Consider the following 19690-nt stretch of genomic DNA (forward strand, 5'->3'; position numbering starts at 1 on the left):
CTACGGGTACATAAGTGTATTTTGTGCCGCACAACGGCCCTTTGGGAAATCATATTATTTTGGGGTGAACCTTTTGAGCTAAATGAAAATAGATATGTACCAAGGTACCAAGTTAAAATAGATGTAGCATGGATCTTGTTTTCAGGAGCCTGTGGTGCAATGGATCAGTGTGTCTGGCTGTTAACCAGAAGGTTGGTCGTTCAAGCCCACCCAGTGACACTTGTGGGCACAATTCATGCATTGCAGGGGGTTGGCTAGATGACCCTTGGGGTAAATGTAAAGGGACCCTTGACCATTAGGTCCAGTCGTGGCCAACTCTGGGGTTGCGGCACTCATCTTGCTTTATTGGCCGAGGGAGCTGGCATATAGCTTCCAAGTCATGTGGCCAGCATGACTAAGCCGCTTCTGGCGAATCAGAGCTGCGCACGGAAACGCCGTTTACCTTCCTGCTGGAGTGGTGCCTATTTATCTACTTGCACTTTGACGTGTTTTCGAACTGCTTGGTTGGCAGGAGCAGGGACCGGGCAACGGGCGCTCACCCTGTCATGGGGATTCGAACCGCCGACCTTCGGATTGGCAAGCCCTAGGCTCTGTGGTTTAACCCACATAATTCTATGATTTCGAATTGTCTGGTGCGGGCAGTCATTGCAATCCACCATCTGACAGGTAGGACATAGGCACCACCGCTTCTGTAGTCCTGCCGTATATCCAGGTCATTGTATTGAGGGAACGGGAAGCAGGCGGAGAAGAAAAATACCTGTTCATGGTGCCAGTTGTCAGTTTTTTGCAGCAAAGAGGCCTGGAATTGGGCCCATTGCTGTTGCATGCTGCCAGCAGGGTTGACCCCATCCCCCCAAAAACCCCTGTCCCATTTGGGGGTTTTCTGCTGGCTACTGCAGAATCCCCAGTGGGGATTCCAATAGCTCCTGCCTGCTGTTTGGGCAGATGTATTGGGTTTCCCCCTGCTGACTTCCCATAAAGATGGAGGCTGGTGGACCCAGAGAGGACTGCTGGAAAACACGTCGCCCTCGTCCAAACCACCTCCAACATTGCTCTGCCCAATACTGGAAGATTTTTCCTGTTAAACATGTAATAATATTATAGCATTACTTTGCTAAGCTGCCTTTTCTTAATAAACTAAACTAAACTAGCAGCAGAACAGTCATGGAGCATCATTTAAACACCAGAGCAGCCAATTAAAAAGCCTTGAGGTCTGTTTGTTTTTTAAGGTTTCAACTTGTCACCAAAAGGTCAGCAGAGAAAGTGCCCCCTGAATCTGTTTGGGGAGGTCATTGCAAAGATGGCTCATCATCAGTGAAAAGGCCTGCTCCTCTCTGACAGCCACCCGCCTTGCCTCACAAGCCTGGGGAGAAGAGCCTCAGAAGATTGCTACAAAGGTCAGGCAGGCTTCCACGAGAGGAGACTGTCCTTTACGTAGCTTGCCCTAAGCTTGCTTAGGGCTTTCAAGCAGCTTTGTATTTAAGGACTCACCTGGTCGCCATGGGCGAGAAGGAATTCCATGCAGGCGAGTACATGGACATTCCATGCTGGCAAGCTTAATGGGCTGGTGGAGGAGGAGGACCTGAGCACCCATGTCCCACCTCTGGGCCCAGGTAAGAGGTGCAGAGGAGGGAAGTCCCCTTCCTTCGTGATCAGTGTAGAAATGCAACAGCAGCTGTTGGAGGATATAAAGGGCTCCCAGTTCCCTTCCTTCCCTGACAGGGTCCAGCAGGCTAGTACATTTTTTTTGCAAAGTAGTAACACTTCTGGGCTTTTCTCTCAATGTTGCTTTAAAGGTTCAAACCAGCACTTTGAATTGAGCCTAAAACAAACTGGTATAACCAGTGTGCCCTTAGAAAAATTACTGGTGAGGTATGTTCAAACCATCATGCCTGTGTTAATCTTGCAGTCATGTATTCAACCAGCAGAAAATCCAAACTGTCTTTAAGGGCAGCCCCACGATGAGCATGTTACAGTAGGTGAGTGTAGCTGCTACCGGAGCACAGATAGTGGCAGCCAGGATATATACACACACAAGGGAATGGAATCCCTTCTGTTTTTCTTGTTTGTGGGGATTTTTGACTAGTATTTCCTGCTATGTATAAATATAATGAGATTACGTTAAGAGAGTGGTTTCCATGTGCATAGTTTATGCTTCTGTTAGTGACTCTGTGTGCTGCTTAACTGTTGCTTTGTGGTGTGGTGTGGTGTGTGTGTGTGTGTACAATGTGTGCGTGTATAATTTCTTAAGGCATTCTCCCCGCCCCCTTATGACAGCTGTGTAAAACACAAGCAGATTTCTTTGATTTAAAGCAAACATGGGGTTGTATCCAAGCAAGTTAGAGTTGACCTCTTCCAAATTAATGGTCCTAAATTGAAATGTGTTAGGCCAGGGATGAGGAAAAGGTGGCCCTCTGCTGATTCTCATCAGCTGCAGCCAGCATGACCAATGGTCAGGGATGATGGGAGTTGTAGTCCAACAACATCTGGATGGCCAGAGCTTCCCCATTGGTGATTTGTACACAACAGTAGATTACTTCATGCCATGGCTGTGTCAGGAACAACTTTGAGTAGAATAGTTTCTTTGAATCTCTTTTTGTATTTTAGTATTGCACACCTGCAAGCCTGCTTGCAGCTTCAAACATCTTAACCTTCCCAAAGCTGTCAGTTTATCAAGCAGGGCATCTGATTTTGACAGGGTCAGAGAGCAAAAGTCACATAGGCTGATCTGGAATATGTCAGCTGCCGTTGTGGAAATGTTAAGGCTGGGGTTAAGGAAATGTTGTGGTGCTTCAGGGTGGGGAGGGGAGAGGTTTCTTCCAGTGGAACTGTATGGCTAAGATTTAAAAGACCAAAGGTATGATATTCCCCATTTAGCTATTCTTCTATTTTCACAAACAGATTCTCTCCCTCTCCCTCTCTCTCAGCTTCTTTCAGTATAATCAACTTCTTTTAAAATTGAGTTTGTCCACCTGAAATTGTGATTTTGGATAATCACTCTTTAAGATGTTTGTTCAAAAGGCTATATTATACATTGAAGAAATACGTACATCACTTCTAATTTAAACTTGTGCAGATTCAGACTTTATTGTTCCTTGCCTAACATTGATGGGCACTAGATATGGCTGGACTTCAGCATCCCTGACCATTGGGCATGTTGGCTGGAGCAAGCTGGAGTCTTAAGAGCATCTGGAGGTTTCTCACCCCAATTTATAGGGCAGGCTGTAAACCAGCAAATGTTAGCTGCCGCTCTGGAATTCCATTTCTCCAATTAACTGCTCTGGAAATGAATATGTGGCTATTCCCACTACAGCATTTGGTCAAATACATGTGGCCTTAATGCTGTGAGCTTCCTCATGTGATGACTGAAGCAGAAAGCGCTGGTCTGCGCACTGTAGTTAGACAGTGAAATCATGACTCTCCCAGCCATGAACTGTGCATTGGGACTGCTAAAGTAGATATAGTCATGGCACACGCTTCTGCAAAGCCCCAAGGATATTACTCCTCCTTCACGCTCTGGAATCTCAATAAGCTGTGTAAACAGAGAAGATTAGGGAAGGGTTTAAACCTGGGCTGAGCAAACAGTGAGATTTCTGACCTGTGAGAAGCTATTGGTGGGTGGGAGGGTGGTTGTCTCAAAGCCAGGGCCTCCAATTAAAAAAGAACAAAACGATTTCTTACTGATAGATTGCAATAACCTGAGGTCTTGAGATGTCCCTTTACATCTCATGGAGCCACAGTTAAGGTACATACAGTGGTGCCCCGCAAGACGAATGCCTCGCAAGACGGAAAACCCGCTAGACGAAAGGGTTTTCCGTTTTGGAGGTGCTTCGCAAAACGAATTTCCTATGGGCTTGCTTTGCAAGACGACAATGTCTTGCGAGTTCCTGCTGGTTTTTTTCCCTCCCCCCCTTTTTCTAAGCCGCTAAGCCGCTTATCAGCTGATCCGATCAGCAGATAAGCCGCTAAAAGCCACTAATAACGCTAATCCGCTAATCCGTCAATGGGCTTGCTTCGCAAGACGAAAAAACCGCTAGACGAAGAGAATCACAGAACGGATTCTTTTCGTCTTGCGAGGCACCACTGTATATAAATGTCGTATTCCTGGAAAGCATAGGACTGCATCCTGTGGGAAGCTGCCCAGTTCATTAGATGAGTATCAACAGCCCGAGCTCCCAGGTGAGCATGTCATACATTTTTTTGGTATCCTATTTTGTCCTTGCAACAACCCAGCTAGTGTGCATTTGCATAGGTTCTTCTCTGATAGCAGGGCATTCTCATGCACCTCCTTTCTGATCCATTCACCTGGGCATTTTCAGCACACATTGGTCAGTCGTGGCAGTGGAGGCTGGTCCTTTAGGGAGAATGAGGCATTGCCCTACCAACTTCAGTCGATCCTGTCTTCTTACTTACATTCAGTTGGGGGGGGGGGGAGAGGCCCTGGCATCAGGGAGGAGAAGGGGGACCAAACACAATTAGTTGCCTGTGCCTGTATTGGCAGAGGGATGGGGTGCCCTGCTCAAGTCCCTTGCGATATCGTATCCCAGAGGAGATGTCCCTCTGGAACTATAAACACTTCTTTTAGAAGGAGAGGATATTGCCAGCTGCTGGTTGAGTCTGTTTTCAGTATTTTAACATTTTATTGTGTTCTGGTTGCCGTGGCATTAATAGAGCTGTTGTTCTAAAATGCCATTAGCTGACGCAAGAGTGTTAAACTAAGAAGCAGGTTGGAAATATTTAAGTAAGCAAATAAATACATTGAACTTTAACCAGGAAAGCTGCCTGATAGACTCTGTGATCATGGGCTTGCTTTATCTGTCTAAATGCCGCTTGACATCTGCCAACCGGAGGCAGCAGGGGTATTGCCGTTGTTGTTGTTGTTTCATTTATTTTATCTCTTTTACATTGTATTCTCACAACAACTCTGTGAGGTCGGTTAGAATGAGCAATAGGTGACCAAGTGGGGATTTGAACATGGGTCTATAGTTGGATGCTCTAAACAGAGCAAACTACAACATACATACATATATATATATATATATGTGTGTGTGTGTGTTTGTGTGTGTGTGTGTGTGTGTGTGTGTGTGTGTTTGTGTACACACACACACACATATATATACACATACACATATATACATATAAATAAATTTATATATATATAAATGCTAAGCAGCACGGCACTGAGACAGAGCCAAAGCCCCTGTTTGCTCTTTTAAGACTAACCAGTGGCTTCTCCAGCCCTCCTGACTCCAGCAGTGGGTTGGAGGAATCCTTTTGTTCCAAATAAGGAGGCGGGGTGGGACTTTTATCTCCAGTTTGTGGTGCTTAGAGCTGAGATTGGAGATAAACCCCCTGACTGCTCTTTAAGAGTAAAAGGCAGCATTTCTTCCCACACCACCATTGTGTGGGCTGGTGTGTCACTTCCTACAGCTTGGTGGCCAGATGTGGCTTGCGGTCTATAGGTCAGACACAGGGCTGTCTTAAGCATATGCAGCGCCTGGGTGCAAAGATCTGCCCGGTGCCCCCCTCCGGTTGCCCAGTCCCAGGCGCGCAGGAGGGCGGAGCCGGCCAGCCACCTCAGCTTCTCGCTGGCTCAGTTGCCCCCCAACTTGCGGTGCAGAGCCCCTCACAGCAGAAGAGCCCGCCGCAGCACTCCGACCGACGGGTGGGCTCTTCCCCGGACTCAACTTTTAGGCCCCGGACTCTTGGCCTGGCACCCCTGAGAGCCCGGCGCCTGGGTGCCCCGCACCCCTAGCACCTATGGGTAAGATGGCCCTGGTCAGCCACTCATTCTCTAACCACAACACAACACTGACTGGTAGGACCAATGCAGCTCATACTGAGAGAGAATTTCTCGCCTAGAGCCATCAAGGGAGCTTCACGGCTCACCCAGGTTTTCAATCTGATGTTCCCCACCATCAAATTCAATAAGGAGTGGCTGCAACTGACCAGTTGTCGTTTGGGTCTGCTTGCGAAGTTGTCAGGCTGCACACAAATACATGGGCAGTCTGAATGATCTATATAGCCTATAGCCATGTTGCACAACAGTTCTTGCCATGCCTTCTATATCCGTGCTTTGCTTGCAGAGGAATGGGGTTTCCCTTGCCAAAAAAATCACTTTGCTATATGACCAGATGCTGCATAAACGAATTAGCTGCTTGCAGCAAAATAAAATGTCATTGTAGGTGATAATGAACCGCTCTAAAATGTCAGTGTGTATATAGCTTTGCTGTGCCTGCCTAAATAAATAAATAAGCCTTTTTTCTTTCTTTCTTTCTTTCTTTCTTTCTTTTTTTTGGTGCTGAACCTATGTGGCCCCTTATGCGTGCAACGATCTGTTAATTAAAAACTGGGGGGAAAGAAAATAGCATAGTGCAGCCAGCAGGGCATTTCATCTTAGTTCCTAGTTTTTTCTTTCAGGTTTCCATGGACTTAAAGAGTGCAAAAGCGAGCACGAAATGAACAAATGGGTTTCTGTTGCAGCCTCCAGTTTGTACAGAGACTGAATAGAGATGTCGCTGTTGTGTCTGAGACAAAAAGGCAATTGCAGAACATTTAATGTACTTTAAAAAAAAAATATGCTTGCAACCTTTTGCAGTTCACTATCCTCTCATTGTTCCTGGATAAGGTTGTGGATAATAGCATTACTTCTGTTCCATAGATGAGATATTATATAGCTTCTTGCATTTCTGATGATACTTTATTTTATTATGTTTGAAGAGAGCTCATACAGTGTAGTGTTGAGTGTTGAGATTGGCCTAGGAAGACTTAGGATGGGGAATCTCAGGCTGAATGCGGACCTCTAGGGTGCTCTGTCTGGCCCTTGGAATTTCCCCAGGCCACACCTCTCAATGGGTTTCCTTTTTCCCCTCCTCATGTGCTTTTGCCTCATTAGAATGATCTCTGACCATTCTTCTGGATTGCCCAGGAGGGAGGGAGGAATTTGAATACAAAGGTAAAATGAACATGGGTTGCTCCCTATATGTTTGCTTCTGGCCCACCACTGGTATGTGGCCCTCTTAAGGTTGCCTAGAAGTGAATGATGCTCTCCAGTTGAAAAGGGTTCCCTACTCCTTCCATATGGTTTTCTGACTCTGCCCCTGGTTTATCATGGCTTTTTCTTTGTTTGCTGCATGTTGTACAGACAAGCAAGGTACTTCACCTTGCGGTGAATAAGGGAATATGGAGGAGGTCCAGGGTGCCATTTTGATTTTCAGTAAAGTCACATATAGGCATCACTCTGGTCTCTGTCTTTGCTCCTTCCTCTTCTCCAGTGTCTTTCTCAATGCTTCTTCAATGGCAACAATATTTTATGGTTGAAACTGTAGAGTTGAAGGGGTCTTGTAGGCTAAGCAGACTAGCTTCCCGCTCAGTGCAGGAGACCCAGAACGAGAGCCTCCCCAACAGTTGTCCCCCGAACAAATTCCATGTGAGAAATCATTAGGAAAGGAATTGAAAGTAAAGTTGCCAATATCGTAACACCGTTATACAAATCTTTGGTATCAACACATTTGGAATGCTGTGTGCCAGAGGCGAACAGTGCAGAGCAAGATATTTAAATGTAAATAGGTGTTTTAAATGTAACAGGGGGCCAAGTGGTCCGGATTAAAACAGTGGGAAAGCGAAGTAGCCAGTAGTGTTTTATGAAATACCTTTTTTTCACTTCCTCTTTCTGATTTACTCCTTTTTTTACAGAAGGATATGTCATTGAAGCCACAAGAGAGAAAGGAAAAATGGGAGAGACATCCAGGAAAGAAGCCCAGAGAATCTGAACACTGTGTGTCAGCTGAGCCAAGCGAAAATGGCCACAATAACGATGCCATGAGTTCGGGGAGAGAGACGGATCGAGGGAAGGAGAGGGTGAAGAAGAAAATCCCGTTGAAAATCCACACGCAGGTAGGACAAAGGTTATCTCCCACCTTTGGTGCGGGTGGTTACTTGGGGGGAGGCAAGTGTTAATGTTGTTATTATTTGCTTACTGCTGTTAATATTATTTGGATGTAATATTATTTGCATTGAACTTAAGATTCATACAGATGTTTGTGGGTGTGTCACACTCGGGGAAATTGCGGAGCTTCGGCTTGTTTCGTTTGAGTTGCGTTCCCCAATTTTGGGTCCCCAGATATTGCTGAACTAGAACTCCCGTTATCCCTGACCATTATCCATGCTTACTAGGGCTGATGGGAGTTGGGAGCCCACATCATCTGGAGTGCCATAAGTCCCCCAACCCTGCTTTAGAAAAGTGTTTATTTCAAGAATTAAGTGTGTAGGGGTGGGGGTTGGACTATTTTGGTATTTGCCATTTTGTCTCTCTGCTGGCTTAGTTTCACTGGTGCACCTGAACATATCGGACGCAAATTATCTCAGTTGTTTCTTGTGGCTTACCTTTTAACAAAATTGGTGGTGTTTGTGGCCTGGCTATGGCTTTCAAAGTTCCAAATGTGAAATCCACCAAATACTTCTTACTGCCTGTGGAGAACCAGGCTGTAGGCAGTTGCCAATGCAATAAATTGGAGTCAAATTCTAGGAAGGAAATTGAAGCATCTGCACTGTCTCCTGGTTCATTTCAGGACCAATTCAGGCAGCTGGTGCGTATCTTTGTAGCTCTTCACAGTTTGGGACTAGGATATTTGATAGTTTAGCTTGCCTTTGTCATTGTCAGTGGCCCTCCATCTGGGAAAGGGCCTTCTTGGTGGTGGTGTTCCAGAGGCCTGCCTTTTATCTTCTCCCATGTCATTTTCTGAGGTATTTTAATTGTCATTCTCCTGTGTCTAGTTACAAGCTGCCCACACATCTAGTGGTTTTACTGGGGGTTTTTTCTTATGCCTTGATTATGATTGCTTATGGTTGGTCTTTTTTATATTATTACCCCTCTTGGAGTTATGTTTTTTGTTGCTGTAAGCACTCCTGGGAAAATGTTGCTTTTGTTGTCGGGGAAGGAAGAATGGAAGGGCAGGGTATGAATATTTGGTAATACAATAGGTTTGTATCCTTCTCAGAACAGTCTTGTTGCAGTTAATAAACATAGCTGACTTACGTTCCTCAATTTCAACAGGTCTACTCTGATTAGAACTTTATTGTTTTTATTTGTTAAATTTATTGGTCACTTTTTTACCTCTGCAACTCAAAGCAATAGAGTATTTTAAGCAAAAAACTAACACATGGACATAAACACACACACTTAATGTATATGTACATCTGTGTGTAATGTATGTATATGTACATACATTAAAACCAGCACTGAAAACAACAACAAATATTAAAACATCCCACCCATGCATAAAGGACCTAGGTAGGTAAAAGCCAAAGACCTGCCTAAAGATATGTAACAATTGCACCAGGCAAGCCTACATTAATGTAGACAAATAACAAATTACAAAAAGGATCAATAAACCTTTATCATAATCACATGTCAGATTTTCTTTTGTGAATGAAATAAAATGGTTTCAACCAGTTTATAAGAGCCAAAAATCAAATATAGGGTTTGTGGTGTATTTAAACAAGGCTTAGATCAACTCCACAGATGTTCAGTGTCCAGGGGTTGAGTGCCTGGCACCCAGAAACCTATGACACAGGGGAGTCTGGTACCCACAAACTCATAACATTCCACTTCCTTGCAGCCTAAGGAAAGCTGTTTATTGGCAGAACACAGTGGGAAGAAACTGAAAGAAACAGGGGGATGAGGAGGTCTAAGGGTGAAGTCTTGCTCCTGTCCATCATAATACTGGACAGATTGCTACAGGTGTTGAGAGGGGTTATTTTTAACTATTAAGTGAGAAACAGCAGCCATAGTCTAGGCCAGAAGTGTTTTCCCTTGGTGACCCCGCCATGTTGAAAAGTGTGTGTGTTTGCAAGGTGTATCCTGTCCTGTCCAGAAATGCACCGTGCTAGATGAAGCCAGCTCTAGATCTTTTCTAAATAAATTGAATAAAACCACTTAACCCACTGAAAGATATATTTGAAAAATGAATATTAAGGGGAGCCATGCCTCTTGTAAAGCAAGGTAGCTACTGGTGTCATGTCCTCCATTGTGACACATCCCCCTGCTCAGTGACTTGGCTGAGGACTTTGGGAAGAAATATTTGTGGATAGTTCAGGTGATAGAAGGTGATTTTTGACAACCCAAGTATTTTTTCTAGTGCTATGAAGAAAGATTATTCATCTAAAGTGTAAGTAGAATTCCTAATTCTTTCTGCATTCTACTTCTTTGGCTGTTCCTCAAAATTTAGAAACATAGGGAACCAGGTCATGGTTAGATTAAGTTTTAAAGATTGTCCTCAGGGCCCCCTTAGATGCTTTGAGGGAAATGGCTTGCCTTCTCTCTTGTGGGCATCATCACAAGAAGGGCATCTCCCAATTTTGTAGGGTCCTTTGACAAGTGGGTTCAACTGCATGGGGGAGCCACCAATGAAAAGGCCCTTTCTCATGTTGGATATAACCTGTGGGAACTTGCTGGTAGGGATGTAGGGCAAATATGATTCACTTGGCATTTAAAGGCAAGCCTAGCTAATTCATACCTTCCAAAACAATACACAAATCAAAACACAGCCACCCCTCAAAATTCGTGTTTCTCTAAATCTTGGAATGCAGTTCTCTAGCCATGCAGTGTGTACAAAATGTCTACATTAGTGAAACTAATGTTTAAAAATGCATTTTACAGAGGGAAACCTCTTTGCAAATATCTGATTAGGCAAAATTGCTTACAATTATTATCAGGAGAAGTTTGCACTAAAATGCTGCTGGATTTTCACGTTTTTGTTTTAATTTAAAGAATCCAAATTGGTGTGGCAATGTGGGGAATCCAAACTTAAGAATGGAAAAACAAGAAACAGAGAAACCAAACCTGACAGGTTTGCCCATCCCTACTTAGAAGCTGTTGAGTCCAACAACCTGCTCAAAGCAGTATCTGCGCTGCTGGGTGCAACTGCAACGCCCCGACAGATGTGAGCGTGTGTGTGGCGTGGTTTACAAACACAATTTTCGTATGCTTTCTGTGATTCGGCTTTCTCCTGTGTGGTGCCTGGCGGCGAATTTAGAGCTGCAAAGAGAGAGAGAGAGAGGCAAGGAGTGCTGGAGAATGTGAGAGGCATACCGATTTGGGCTGTTCCCCCTCTCCCCTCCCTGCTCGAGGCCTCCAGCCGTTTCCCCCATGCATTCAAAATTTGACAATGCATTTAACAAACTCCTGAGATGGCAGTAGTCTAGCCTGCCAGTCATACACAATGGGGGCTGCCCCAGCAGCCTTTGCTTGAACTAACATGTTTGTTCAAAGCTAAGGAGGTGAAGAGAGAAAAGCACCAGGGGGGTGGCAGGCCATTTATCACTTACAGCTGCTCATCTGGGATGTTTGCAGGGGGAACTTGGTGCTCAGTCATCAGCTTGATAGTTCCATGGCTGCTGCAGCAGCATTTGTATTGCTAACAGCAAAGGTTTCCTCACTTGCTGTCCCTGATAAGAGAGAAAAGCTGGGCTAAAATAGCCTCCAGAAATTCTCCACCTTATCTGTCGGTATAGAAACTGGTGAGTGGGGGTAGGGGAGATGTTTTTATTTTTTTAATTAGTATATTAAAAAAAACAATTAATAGGAAGAGGTGGAGAAAGGAGCAAAGGAAGGAAAGAGGTACAGACCTGGATTGCAAATACCCTTTGTCTCACAGAAATATTTTTACACTCATAGCCTGCGGGGGCCACATTCCCTTCTGGGCAACTTTCCAGGGGCCACAAGCTGGTGGTAGGCAGATCTCCCTTTGTTTCAGCGTTGCCCTTCTTGAACTCATTGGGGAAGAGGATGGAGACCAAACTAAAATTAATTGGCTCTGCCTGCCCCTGGCTCTGCCAACACCACGCCACACCTTTAAAGTACAATTAACACACTATTAAAGCACATAGCTTCCTCCAAAGAATCATGGGAACTGTAGTATACTGCCTCACGGAGCTCCAGTTCTCACCATCCTCAACAAACTACAGTAGCCAAGATTCTTTGAGAAAAGCAGTGTGGTTTAAATGCCTTTTACATGCATGCTGTAATTGTGACCTTGTTCTCTTTCCCTTCAGCCCTACCAGTCTCAATGGGAACCAGCCAGCCCTAAACCTAGGCCTCATTCTGGGGCATTGGGCATGTGGAAAATGGTGGTTACAACCACTGATAAAGAAAGCTGAAGATAGTCTATGAAAATGCTCTTTATTATAACATAAACAGTACTCCACACTGCAACATTTTGTTGCAGATCCCACTTGTTTTATATATACAGCAGAACTTCATCAGGCTTGCCGATGGGGTTTTTCTTACATGTTTTTAAAGCGGGTTTTCCACCTGGTTGGTTTTCACCCAGAAGCACCCTTTAAAAACAGCAAGTAAGCCGGTGGAGGCAAATCTCAGACTAGCTTTCTCCCTCCCAGTTCAGACACTGCCTGATTTGAGAAACGTGCAGCTGCTGCTGGCACCCTCTCTGCCCTTTTCGCTTCTCCTTGACTGCTCCTCCTGCAGTTAAGCATCCCATATAGAACTGTAAATGCAGCCCGGCAGGAAAGAAAGTCCTGGCTAAGCTAGTGAAGTTCAGCTTAAATGTAAAGGCAAGCGGAATGGAGGAAAGAGGAAGTGGGAAATAGTGTTGTTCTAACTTCCTCCTAAAGCTCTATGTACCTTTCAGTAGAGGAAAAGACAACTTATGTAAGCCCCTCCTGACCAAGGGGGCAGAGACAAGACCTCGGGGACTTTGTGTATTCCAGGGAAGACCTCAAGGGCCCCATTGCACCCATAGGCACTCTGTTGGTGACCCCCAACTAGCAAATTGCATCTGATGAAGTCGGGCGAGTAGCCCACAAAAGGTTATGCCATAGTAAATTTGTTAGTCCTGTGAGTTTCATTCAAGAAAATGTATGGTCCTATTTGGTTGCAGTGGTGTCTAAACTTTTTTCAAAGAGGGACAGATTTGATGAAGTGAAGGGCCGTGAGGGCCGACTAAAGAGCCAACCAAAGTTTTTTAAAGATTTAAGTTGTTGAGCTATTTTTAGGATTTTACCCCAAAGTTGTTGAGCTTCTTTTTAGGATTGAAGTCGTTGAGGGATTTTTAAAAAAAGGATTTTACCCAGGAAATAAACTGCCACGGGGGCCGGATTAAACCAACTGGCGTGCTGGATTAGCCCCCAATACGGACACTGGACATGCGAGTTCAGAGCTTTCAAAATGGCACCCAGCAATGTGCCTGTTTCAGGGGGGTCGAGGAGGGTGGTGTTCTCCATTGTTAAGTTCTTAGCTCAGCCTGAAAGCCGCTGCCACATGCTCTGAAGTCACAGATGGCTCTCTCCTGTTCGTTCCTAGTAATCTGCAAGGCACAGAGAATTCGCAGCTGCCTAAGAAACCACTGGGGAGCCCCAGCACAAAGTGTTGAAATGGGCAATACAGTATTTAGTCATTAGGGCCGCTCATCTAAAGAACTAAAATAAGGCTCATTTCAATCAATAGCAATCTGTTTGCACTGTCAGGAACTAATTTAAAAATCTGCTTTAAGTCCCGGTTAGGCATTTTGATGCTGAAAGCAGAATACAAAGTGCAGGGGAACTGTTGGGCATGGTGCGGCGGTGGCAGCAGGGAGGGAGTTAGAAAACAACCGAGTAAGGGGGAAACCCTGTCATTTTAACAGAGCTTATCCTGGTGTGTTAAAGCTTCTTACTGCCAGCACACAGCTCTGCGGCACGTCTATGCGAAAAAAAGAAGCAAGCGATGCTCGGCTTGCTAAATACATGGTTCTTCTTCGTTTAAGCATTTGTTTGAAGGGGTGGGACAGCAACATTGAGAGGAATAGCAGCAGGTACAGGTTGCCTAGGGAGAAAGGGGCTGTTTGCATTGGCGTCCATTCTGGGGGTGGCTTTCTTTCTTTCTTTTTTAAAAAGAATATTTTCTAGAACTTGAGCTATGAGGCAAAATGTACAGGCACTATTCTTTTCAATTTTTTTCTGAGAAACTAGCCTTCCGCCTCCCCCCACTTTCATTGTTTTAATTTGTCGTCATCCCTTCTTTCTATCTCTGTAAAAACCCATAGCTGTTTGCTTCTGGAGATGGCATTTCAGGGGCTAAGGGTTCTCCCTGCTACACATCTGGGCCTACCACATCCATTTTCCCCATGCTAGAGAGTAGCATGGTTGCTAAGCAACCCCTTCTGGGCCTAGCGCCTCCTGTCAGGTTAGAAGAGGGAGTTGGGAAATTTGAAAGGTAGGGCCCCATCTGTCAGGCATCCTTTCCCTTACCTGAGTTCTAGTTCTAGACAGGCCTGAATAATTGCTAGCTTTAAAATAAATAAAAAAATCAGAAGGGAGAGCAGCTGTGTTGACTTTACCCCAATAGCCTTTGGTGCAATATCAGGTCTCTTTTATACCTGCCACTGTATAATCCAGTGAACAGCACAATCTTACATATGTTTACTGAGAAGTCCATTTGTGTCCTGTGCTCCCTTATAATGGAGGACCCACAGCCATAGCCCAGACCAGCTCAAGACATTTTTCTGCCTGAGGTGAAACAGAAAATGCCCACACAGATTACCCCGCCATGCAACCTGACAAGGACATTGATAGCTACCACCTCCTATAATCTGAGGCGCACCCTCTTCATCCTTTTTAAATGTATTTGTTCATTGTTGTCGAACACATGCTGAGCAGCGAATTGGACTTGATTATTTCAAAAGTCTGTTCCAACCCTAAAATGCTTTGATTCCAATCGGAACGAAAGCCCCTGTACTTTGCAAATTAACTGCAGTTTGAGGACCTTGCAAATGAGAATTTTTACTTGGGTGAAAAAGGACCTATGATTCAGAGGAGCTTACCCCCAGGAAAGTGTGCATAGGATTTGGTTGTTTGTTTCTGGGGGTTTAAAAGAAAACCTCGACCCGCCCAGTGCCCAAACCCAGACACATGACTTTATCCAAAGCATCCTTGGGAACTGTAGTTTGTTAAGAGTGCTGAGAATTGTAGCTACAGTTCCCAAAATTCTTTGGGTAAAGTCATGTGCTTTAAATGAATGGTGTGTACACAGCCTGGGACTTCCAAGGCTGCCCAGTGAACTTTGTAGCCACGTGCACACGCTATATACCTTCAGTGCACACTTTTGAAGCACATTGACACTCAAAAAATGTCTGTGCACATTATTTTTCCCCTCAGAGAGTTAAAATTCCCAGCAAACCTTAACAAACTACAATGCCCATAATTCTTTGTGGGTGGTAAATATGCTTCAGATATGCTTTAAAGGTATAGGGTGTGTACAGCCATAGTCCAGTAGTGTTTATGCCAAGGTCTTGGGCAGAGATAGGTCTTTCTCATCACCTGTTACCTGACGCTTTTACATGGAGTGGTCAGAGATTGACACTGGGATGTTATTCATGCAAACCACATGCTGTGCTACTGAGATATGGCCCTTCCAGATTCAATTCAAAATTGTGAGCCATCAATTTTGTGAATAGGAGGAGAGAAGAGCTGTTGAACCTCTGTTACACTGCACAAAAATAAAATAAAATAAAAGCTTCCTTTTGACGAAACCTCTTTTGCAAAACACCTTTAACACCCGTGCCTGCTCATTAGCTGATCAGTAGCAAACTCCAAACAGGCCATGGTTCGTCAAATACGGTCCCAGCCCTAGAGCAGTGTCTTGAAGAACAAAGTGCTCTCTCTCCCTCTCATCCTCGGAGCAGCTTTCTGGGTAGACATAAAATGGATCTCATTACAATGACTGCTTTGAAATGAGGAGACAGAAAATTTTGTTGCTAACAACTTTTATGACATCAGGCTCCATAAAAAGGTTGTTGTTGGTCATTGCTTACATTATTATAAAAGAAGAGCTAAATGGTTTGTAATTTAGGGAAGCAGATTTAATTACATGAAGTAATTTACAGAAAGCCGTAATTGTATCTCAGACTCTCTCCTTCCCTTGGATTTAATTGGCAAACTCAGTACACCAGCCTTGCAGTTTCCCCCCACCCTCTTTGTTGTGTGCAAAATCCTTTCTTTATTTGGGAGGAAAAGGCAGGCACCTTCTGTTATGTCACCTTGGCCTCAGATAATAAGAAAACACAAAATAAACAAGAAGTTATCATTGAATAGGTCTGGCTTGTTTTGCAGGAAGATGCTGCACTATGATGTTCAGCTGTTCAGTAGTTGAAATGGAAGAAATTAGCTTGCTTATAAATGTAGAGGCCCTTTGTGTTTTCTCTAGTAATTACAGTGGTTCTGAGTTAACTGGAAAAGCTTGTACGAAACACACTCAGTCCTTTAAACTTGGCAACAACTGAAGCCTAACAGAATTTTCCTGCTAGGGATGCATCTACTTGATCATTTTTTAAATATCTCCCATCCTGGTCCCCTCCATAAAGTTTGGACCACAACTCCCATCATCCCTGACCACTACTTACACAGATGGGGGATGATGAGAGTTGTAGTTGAAAACATCTGTCAGGCATCAAATTGGACAATTCTTACAGCCTTAAAAGCAACAACGAGTTTTACAGTTAGGTACCGTATTTTTTGCTCTATAAGACTCACTTTTTCCCTCCTAAAAAGTAAGGGGAAATGTGTGTGCATCTTATGGAGCGAATGCAGGCCCCGCAGCTATCCCAGAAGCCAGAACAGCAAGAGGGATTGCTGCTTTCACTGCACAGCGATCCCTCTTGCTGTTCTGGCTTCTGAGATTCAGAATATTTTTTTTCTTGTTTTCCTCCTCCAAAAACTAGGTGCATCTTGTCGTCTGGTGCGTCTTACAGAGTGAAAAATATGGTATATAGTTCCATATAAGCAGCTGCCTTAGACAAGGTTGGACTATTTGACCATCTAGCCCAGTATGGCCTACTACTCTTGCAGCAGTTCTCTGGGCAGAACGTGTTTTCCATTAATCCTATTTCAACAATAAAACACGGAGCCTTCTTCATGAAAGCCATGTGCTGTACCACTGAGTTATGGCTTCTCCCATTAAGGGCATGATCAGTGCCAGTTGACTGTATATGTTATAGAATCATAGCCTTGGAAGGGATCTTGGAGGCCATCTGATTTACCGGTAACCTGAATTCTCAATGCAGGATTCAGCTGCACTGACCCTAACAGATGACAGTCCACTTCTGCTTAAATGCTTCCAGCAAAGGAGAGCCCACCACTTCCTGAGACAGTCTCTTACCATTAGGGAGCTTCTCCTAATGCTACAACAAAATCTGCTTCTCTACATTTTTCATCCGTTAGTTCTTTGTCTTGCTTTTTGGAGCGACACAGAACAAGCCTACTCCATCTTCTGCATGACTGCAAGGGGTTGACCCATAGTGATATCACAGTGCATCTGTGCAAACGCCCAGAATTCGTATTGTTAGCAAAGTTCTTCAAATATAATACAGATGGAACAATAACAGTGCATAATTTGAGAAAGGAACAGCGGCATTCAACTGAAACACTCAGAAGAAAAACTCCCTTAAAACTACGCAGCCAGTCAAAACAGGTACTCCCTCAGTGAAGCTCATGCCACTCTTCTTCGTTGCTAAGCAACACCCCACTTCTTGGAGCATAGATGCAATAAGCGATTAAATAATAAATAGGGTTGTTCTGTGTTCTCTGCTTCCTGGTGAACTTTAAGATACTACGCCAAAAAAAATTAAAATCTAGCTGTGGAGCTGCGATACTGCAGCTGAAAGTGCTCTCTTGAGGACAGGAAGCTATTGGGAACCGTCCAGGACTGTGTGCTGTGGCAGTATTATTAACCTCAAGCATTCAAAAGATCTGTGTCAACTGCAACCACAAATTATAGGATGGGATTAAAAATAATGATAGTGTTTAGGGTGGGGGGGAGGGAGAATAATAGTCTGAGGTTTCTTTTCTCTGCCTCCCTCTCTCCCTCTCCTCCTGCCTTCTGAACCTTTTCACTTACATTCAGCTGTGCAGCGGCTATAAGCAAAGTGCTGGCAGCAGCATTCTTTAGCCCGTTGAACTGTGGTGCATCCATTTGTGGAAACCTTTAAGAAAAGAGAGGCTGCGTTACAATCTACTCTGGTTCACAGTGGATTAAAATGTGCTCTTGAAGGCAGTGGGGGGGGGCATATGGCCTACAGGTTTCTGAAGTGCAACCCTCCATCCACTCTCATGCCTTGAGTTGCTCTGATGTGTCTTGACCACAGTTGTTAAGAAAGGATTCTTTCTCTAATGATGGAACAGATTCTCAAGTGAGGCTTGACTGGTCCTTCCTTCCCTGCCTTTTATGTTGGCTTTAATCCAAATGATTTTTGTTTTTGTTTTTTATTTTATTTTATTGTAATTTAGCCAGTTAGATTTTTAAAGTCATGTTTTTAGTCTGCTGTTAAGGACAGAATTAATAATTCTGTGGGGGGGGGGTGCTTATTAATCTTTCTATCTTGGAATCCCAATCACGATTTATTTATTTTAAATATTTTCTGTTTTAAATGCTTGGAATGCCAACTTTGCAATGATTAGTATTTGTTTATGTAAATATGTTTTTTTATATACCCTGTTTTGTGGGGTGGAGCCTATGTTATTATTGCTGAATCAATTTTTTGGGGGGGAAGAATCAGGGCAAAACAGAGAATTCAAATATACAGTGGGGCCTCGCAAGATGAAAAGAATCTGTTCTGTGATTCTCTTCGTCTAGCGGTTTTTTTCGTCTTGCGAAGCAAGCCCATTGAAGGATTAGCGCTATTAGCGGCTTTTAGCGGTTTATCTGCTGATCGGATCAGCTGATAAGCGGCTTAGCGGCTTAGAAAAAAGGGGGGGAGGAAAAAAACCCAGCAGGAACTCGCAAGACATTGTCGTCTTGCGAAGCAAGCCCATAGGAAATTAGTTTTGCGAAGCACCTCCAAAACGGAAAACTTTCGTCTAGCGAGTTTTCCGTCTTGCGAGGCATTCGTCTTGCGGGGCACCACTGTAATGCAGCAAAAGTATAAAGCCTCACTAAAGATTCAATTATTTATTTATTATTATTACATTTATATTCCACCTTTCCTCCAAGGAACTCAAAGTGCCATGCGCTCTCTCTCTCTCTCTCCATTTTGTCCTCATAACAGCCTTGTGAGGTAGGTCAGGCTGAGAGAGAGGATGCTTCCGAATGCAATCCACCCATTTTCTGGAAGTATTAGACAGTGTTGCAACAAACACGTTGCAGTGTATTTTCCCACCGGTTTCCTTATTGCAAGCAAGTGAGGGCTTGACCACCTTAATATCACTTGATTTGATAGGAGAAGCTTTGATAGCAGATTTTGGAATAATTACCTTTTGGCAGTACAGATCAAAGCTGAATTAGGAATCTTTCTCTTCTTCCTACCTTACCCCTACTAACAGTCTATCACTGACCACCAAGATTTGGTCATATCTAACATCCCTACTGGAGCAGATTTATACTTATTGTGAGGATTTTAATGCCCAAATTGAAGGAACTGCAAAGGGTCTATTGCTACTGTGAGGGTTTGATTAGCTGCTTGTGCGTGAAAACGTGCTCCCTCAGAGTTTGTGCGCCCCCACAAACCTCCGTGTGTGACGGAGCTCCTCAGACATGTCTGCTCTAGTCACTAGTAGAGTCCGACAGTGGCTGTCTGCGGAAGCGTTTCCAGCAAAGAAGTTCCTTAACGGAAACGCGTCTCCTGGACTCACGGCGTGACAGTTTCCTGCGAGGTATGGGTCTCCCTATGGGAGACTCCGATACCTCCCCACTGTCTTCGCT

The 19690-nt window shown here is 44.2% G+C and overlaps 1 protein-coding gene and 1 long non-coding RNA gene across 12 annotated transcripts in view; one reads left to right on the forward strand and one right to left on the reverse strand.

The window, feature by feature from the left end:
- The window catches only part of FBRSL1 (fibrosin like 1), a 792844-nt gene that overhangs the window by 221199 nt on the left and 551955 nt on the right, over window positions 1-19690 (forward strand). For all 11 annotated transcript variants that reach the window (XM_081174684.1, XM_081174690.1, XM_081174687.1 and 8 more), the window contains exon 2: window positions 7696-7896. In XM_081174684.1, the coding sequence (XP_081030810.1) occupies window positions 7696-7896 (201 nt within the window). The remainder of the gene's footprint in view (window positions 1-7695; window positions 7897-19690) is intronic.
- LOC308576062 lies at window positions 9395-18261 on the reverse strand. The gene is made up of 5 exons (XR_014003040.1): window positions 17075-18261; window positions 15545-15684; window positions 11329-11448; window positions 9597-11038; window positions 9395-9564 (listed from the first exon to the last, which is right to left on the reverse strand). It is a non-coding gene; the product is annotated as an uncharacterized lncRNA (long non-coding RNA).

The sequence above is a fragment of the Podarcis bocagei genome, assembly GCF_964188305.1.
Source record: "Podarcis bocagei genome assembly, chromosome: 16".
Taxonomy (NCBI): Eukaryota; Metazoa; Chordata; class Lepidosauria; order Squamata; family Lacertidae; genus Podarcis; species Podarcis bocagei.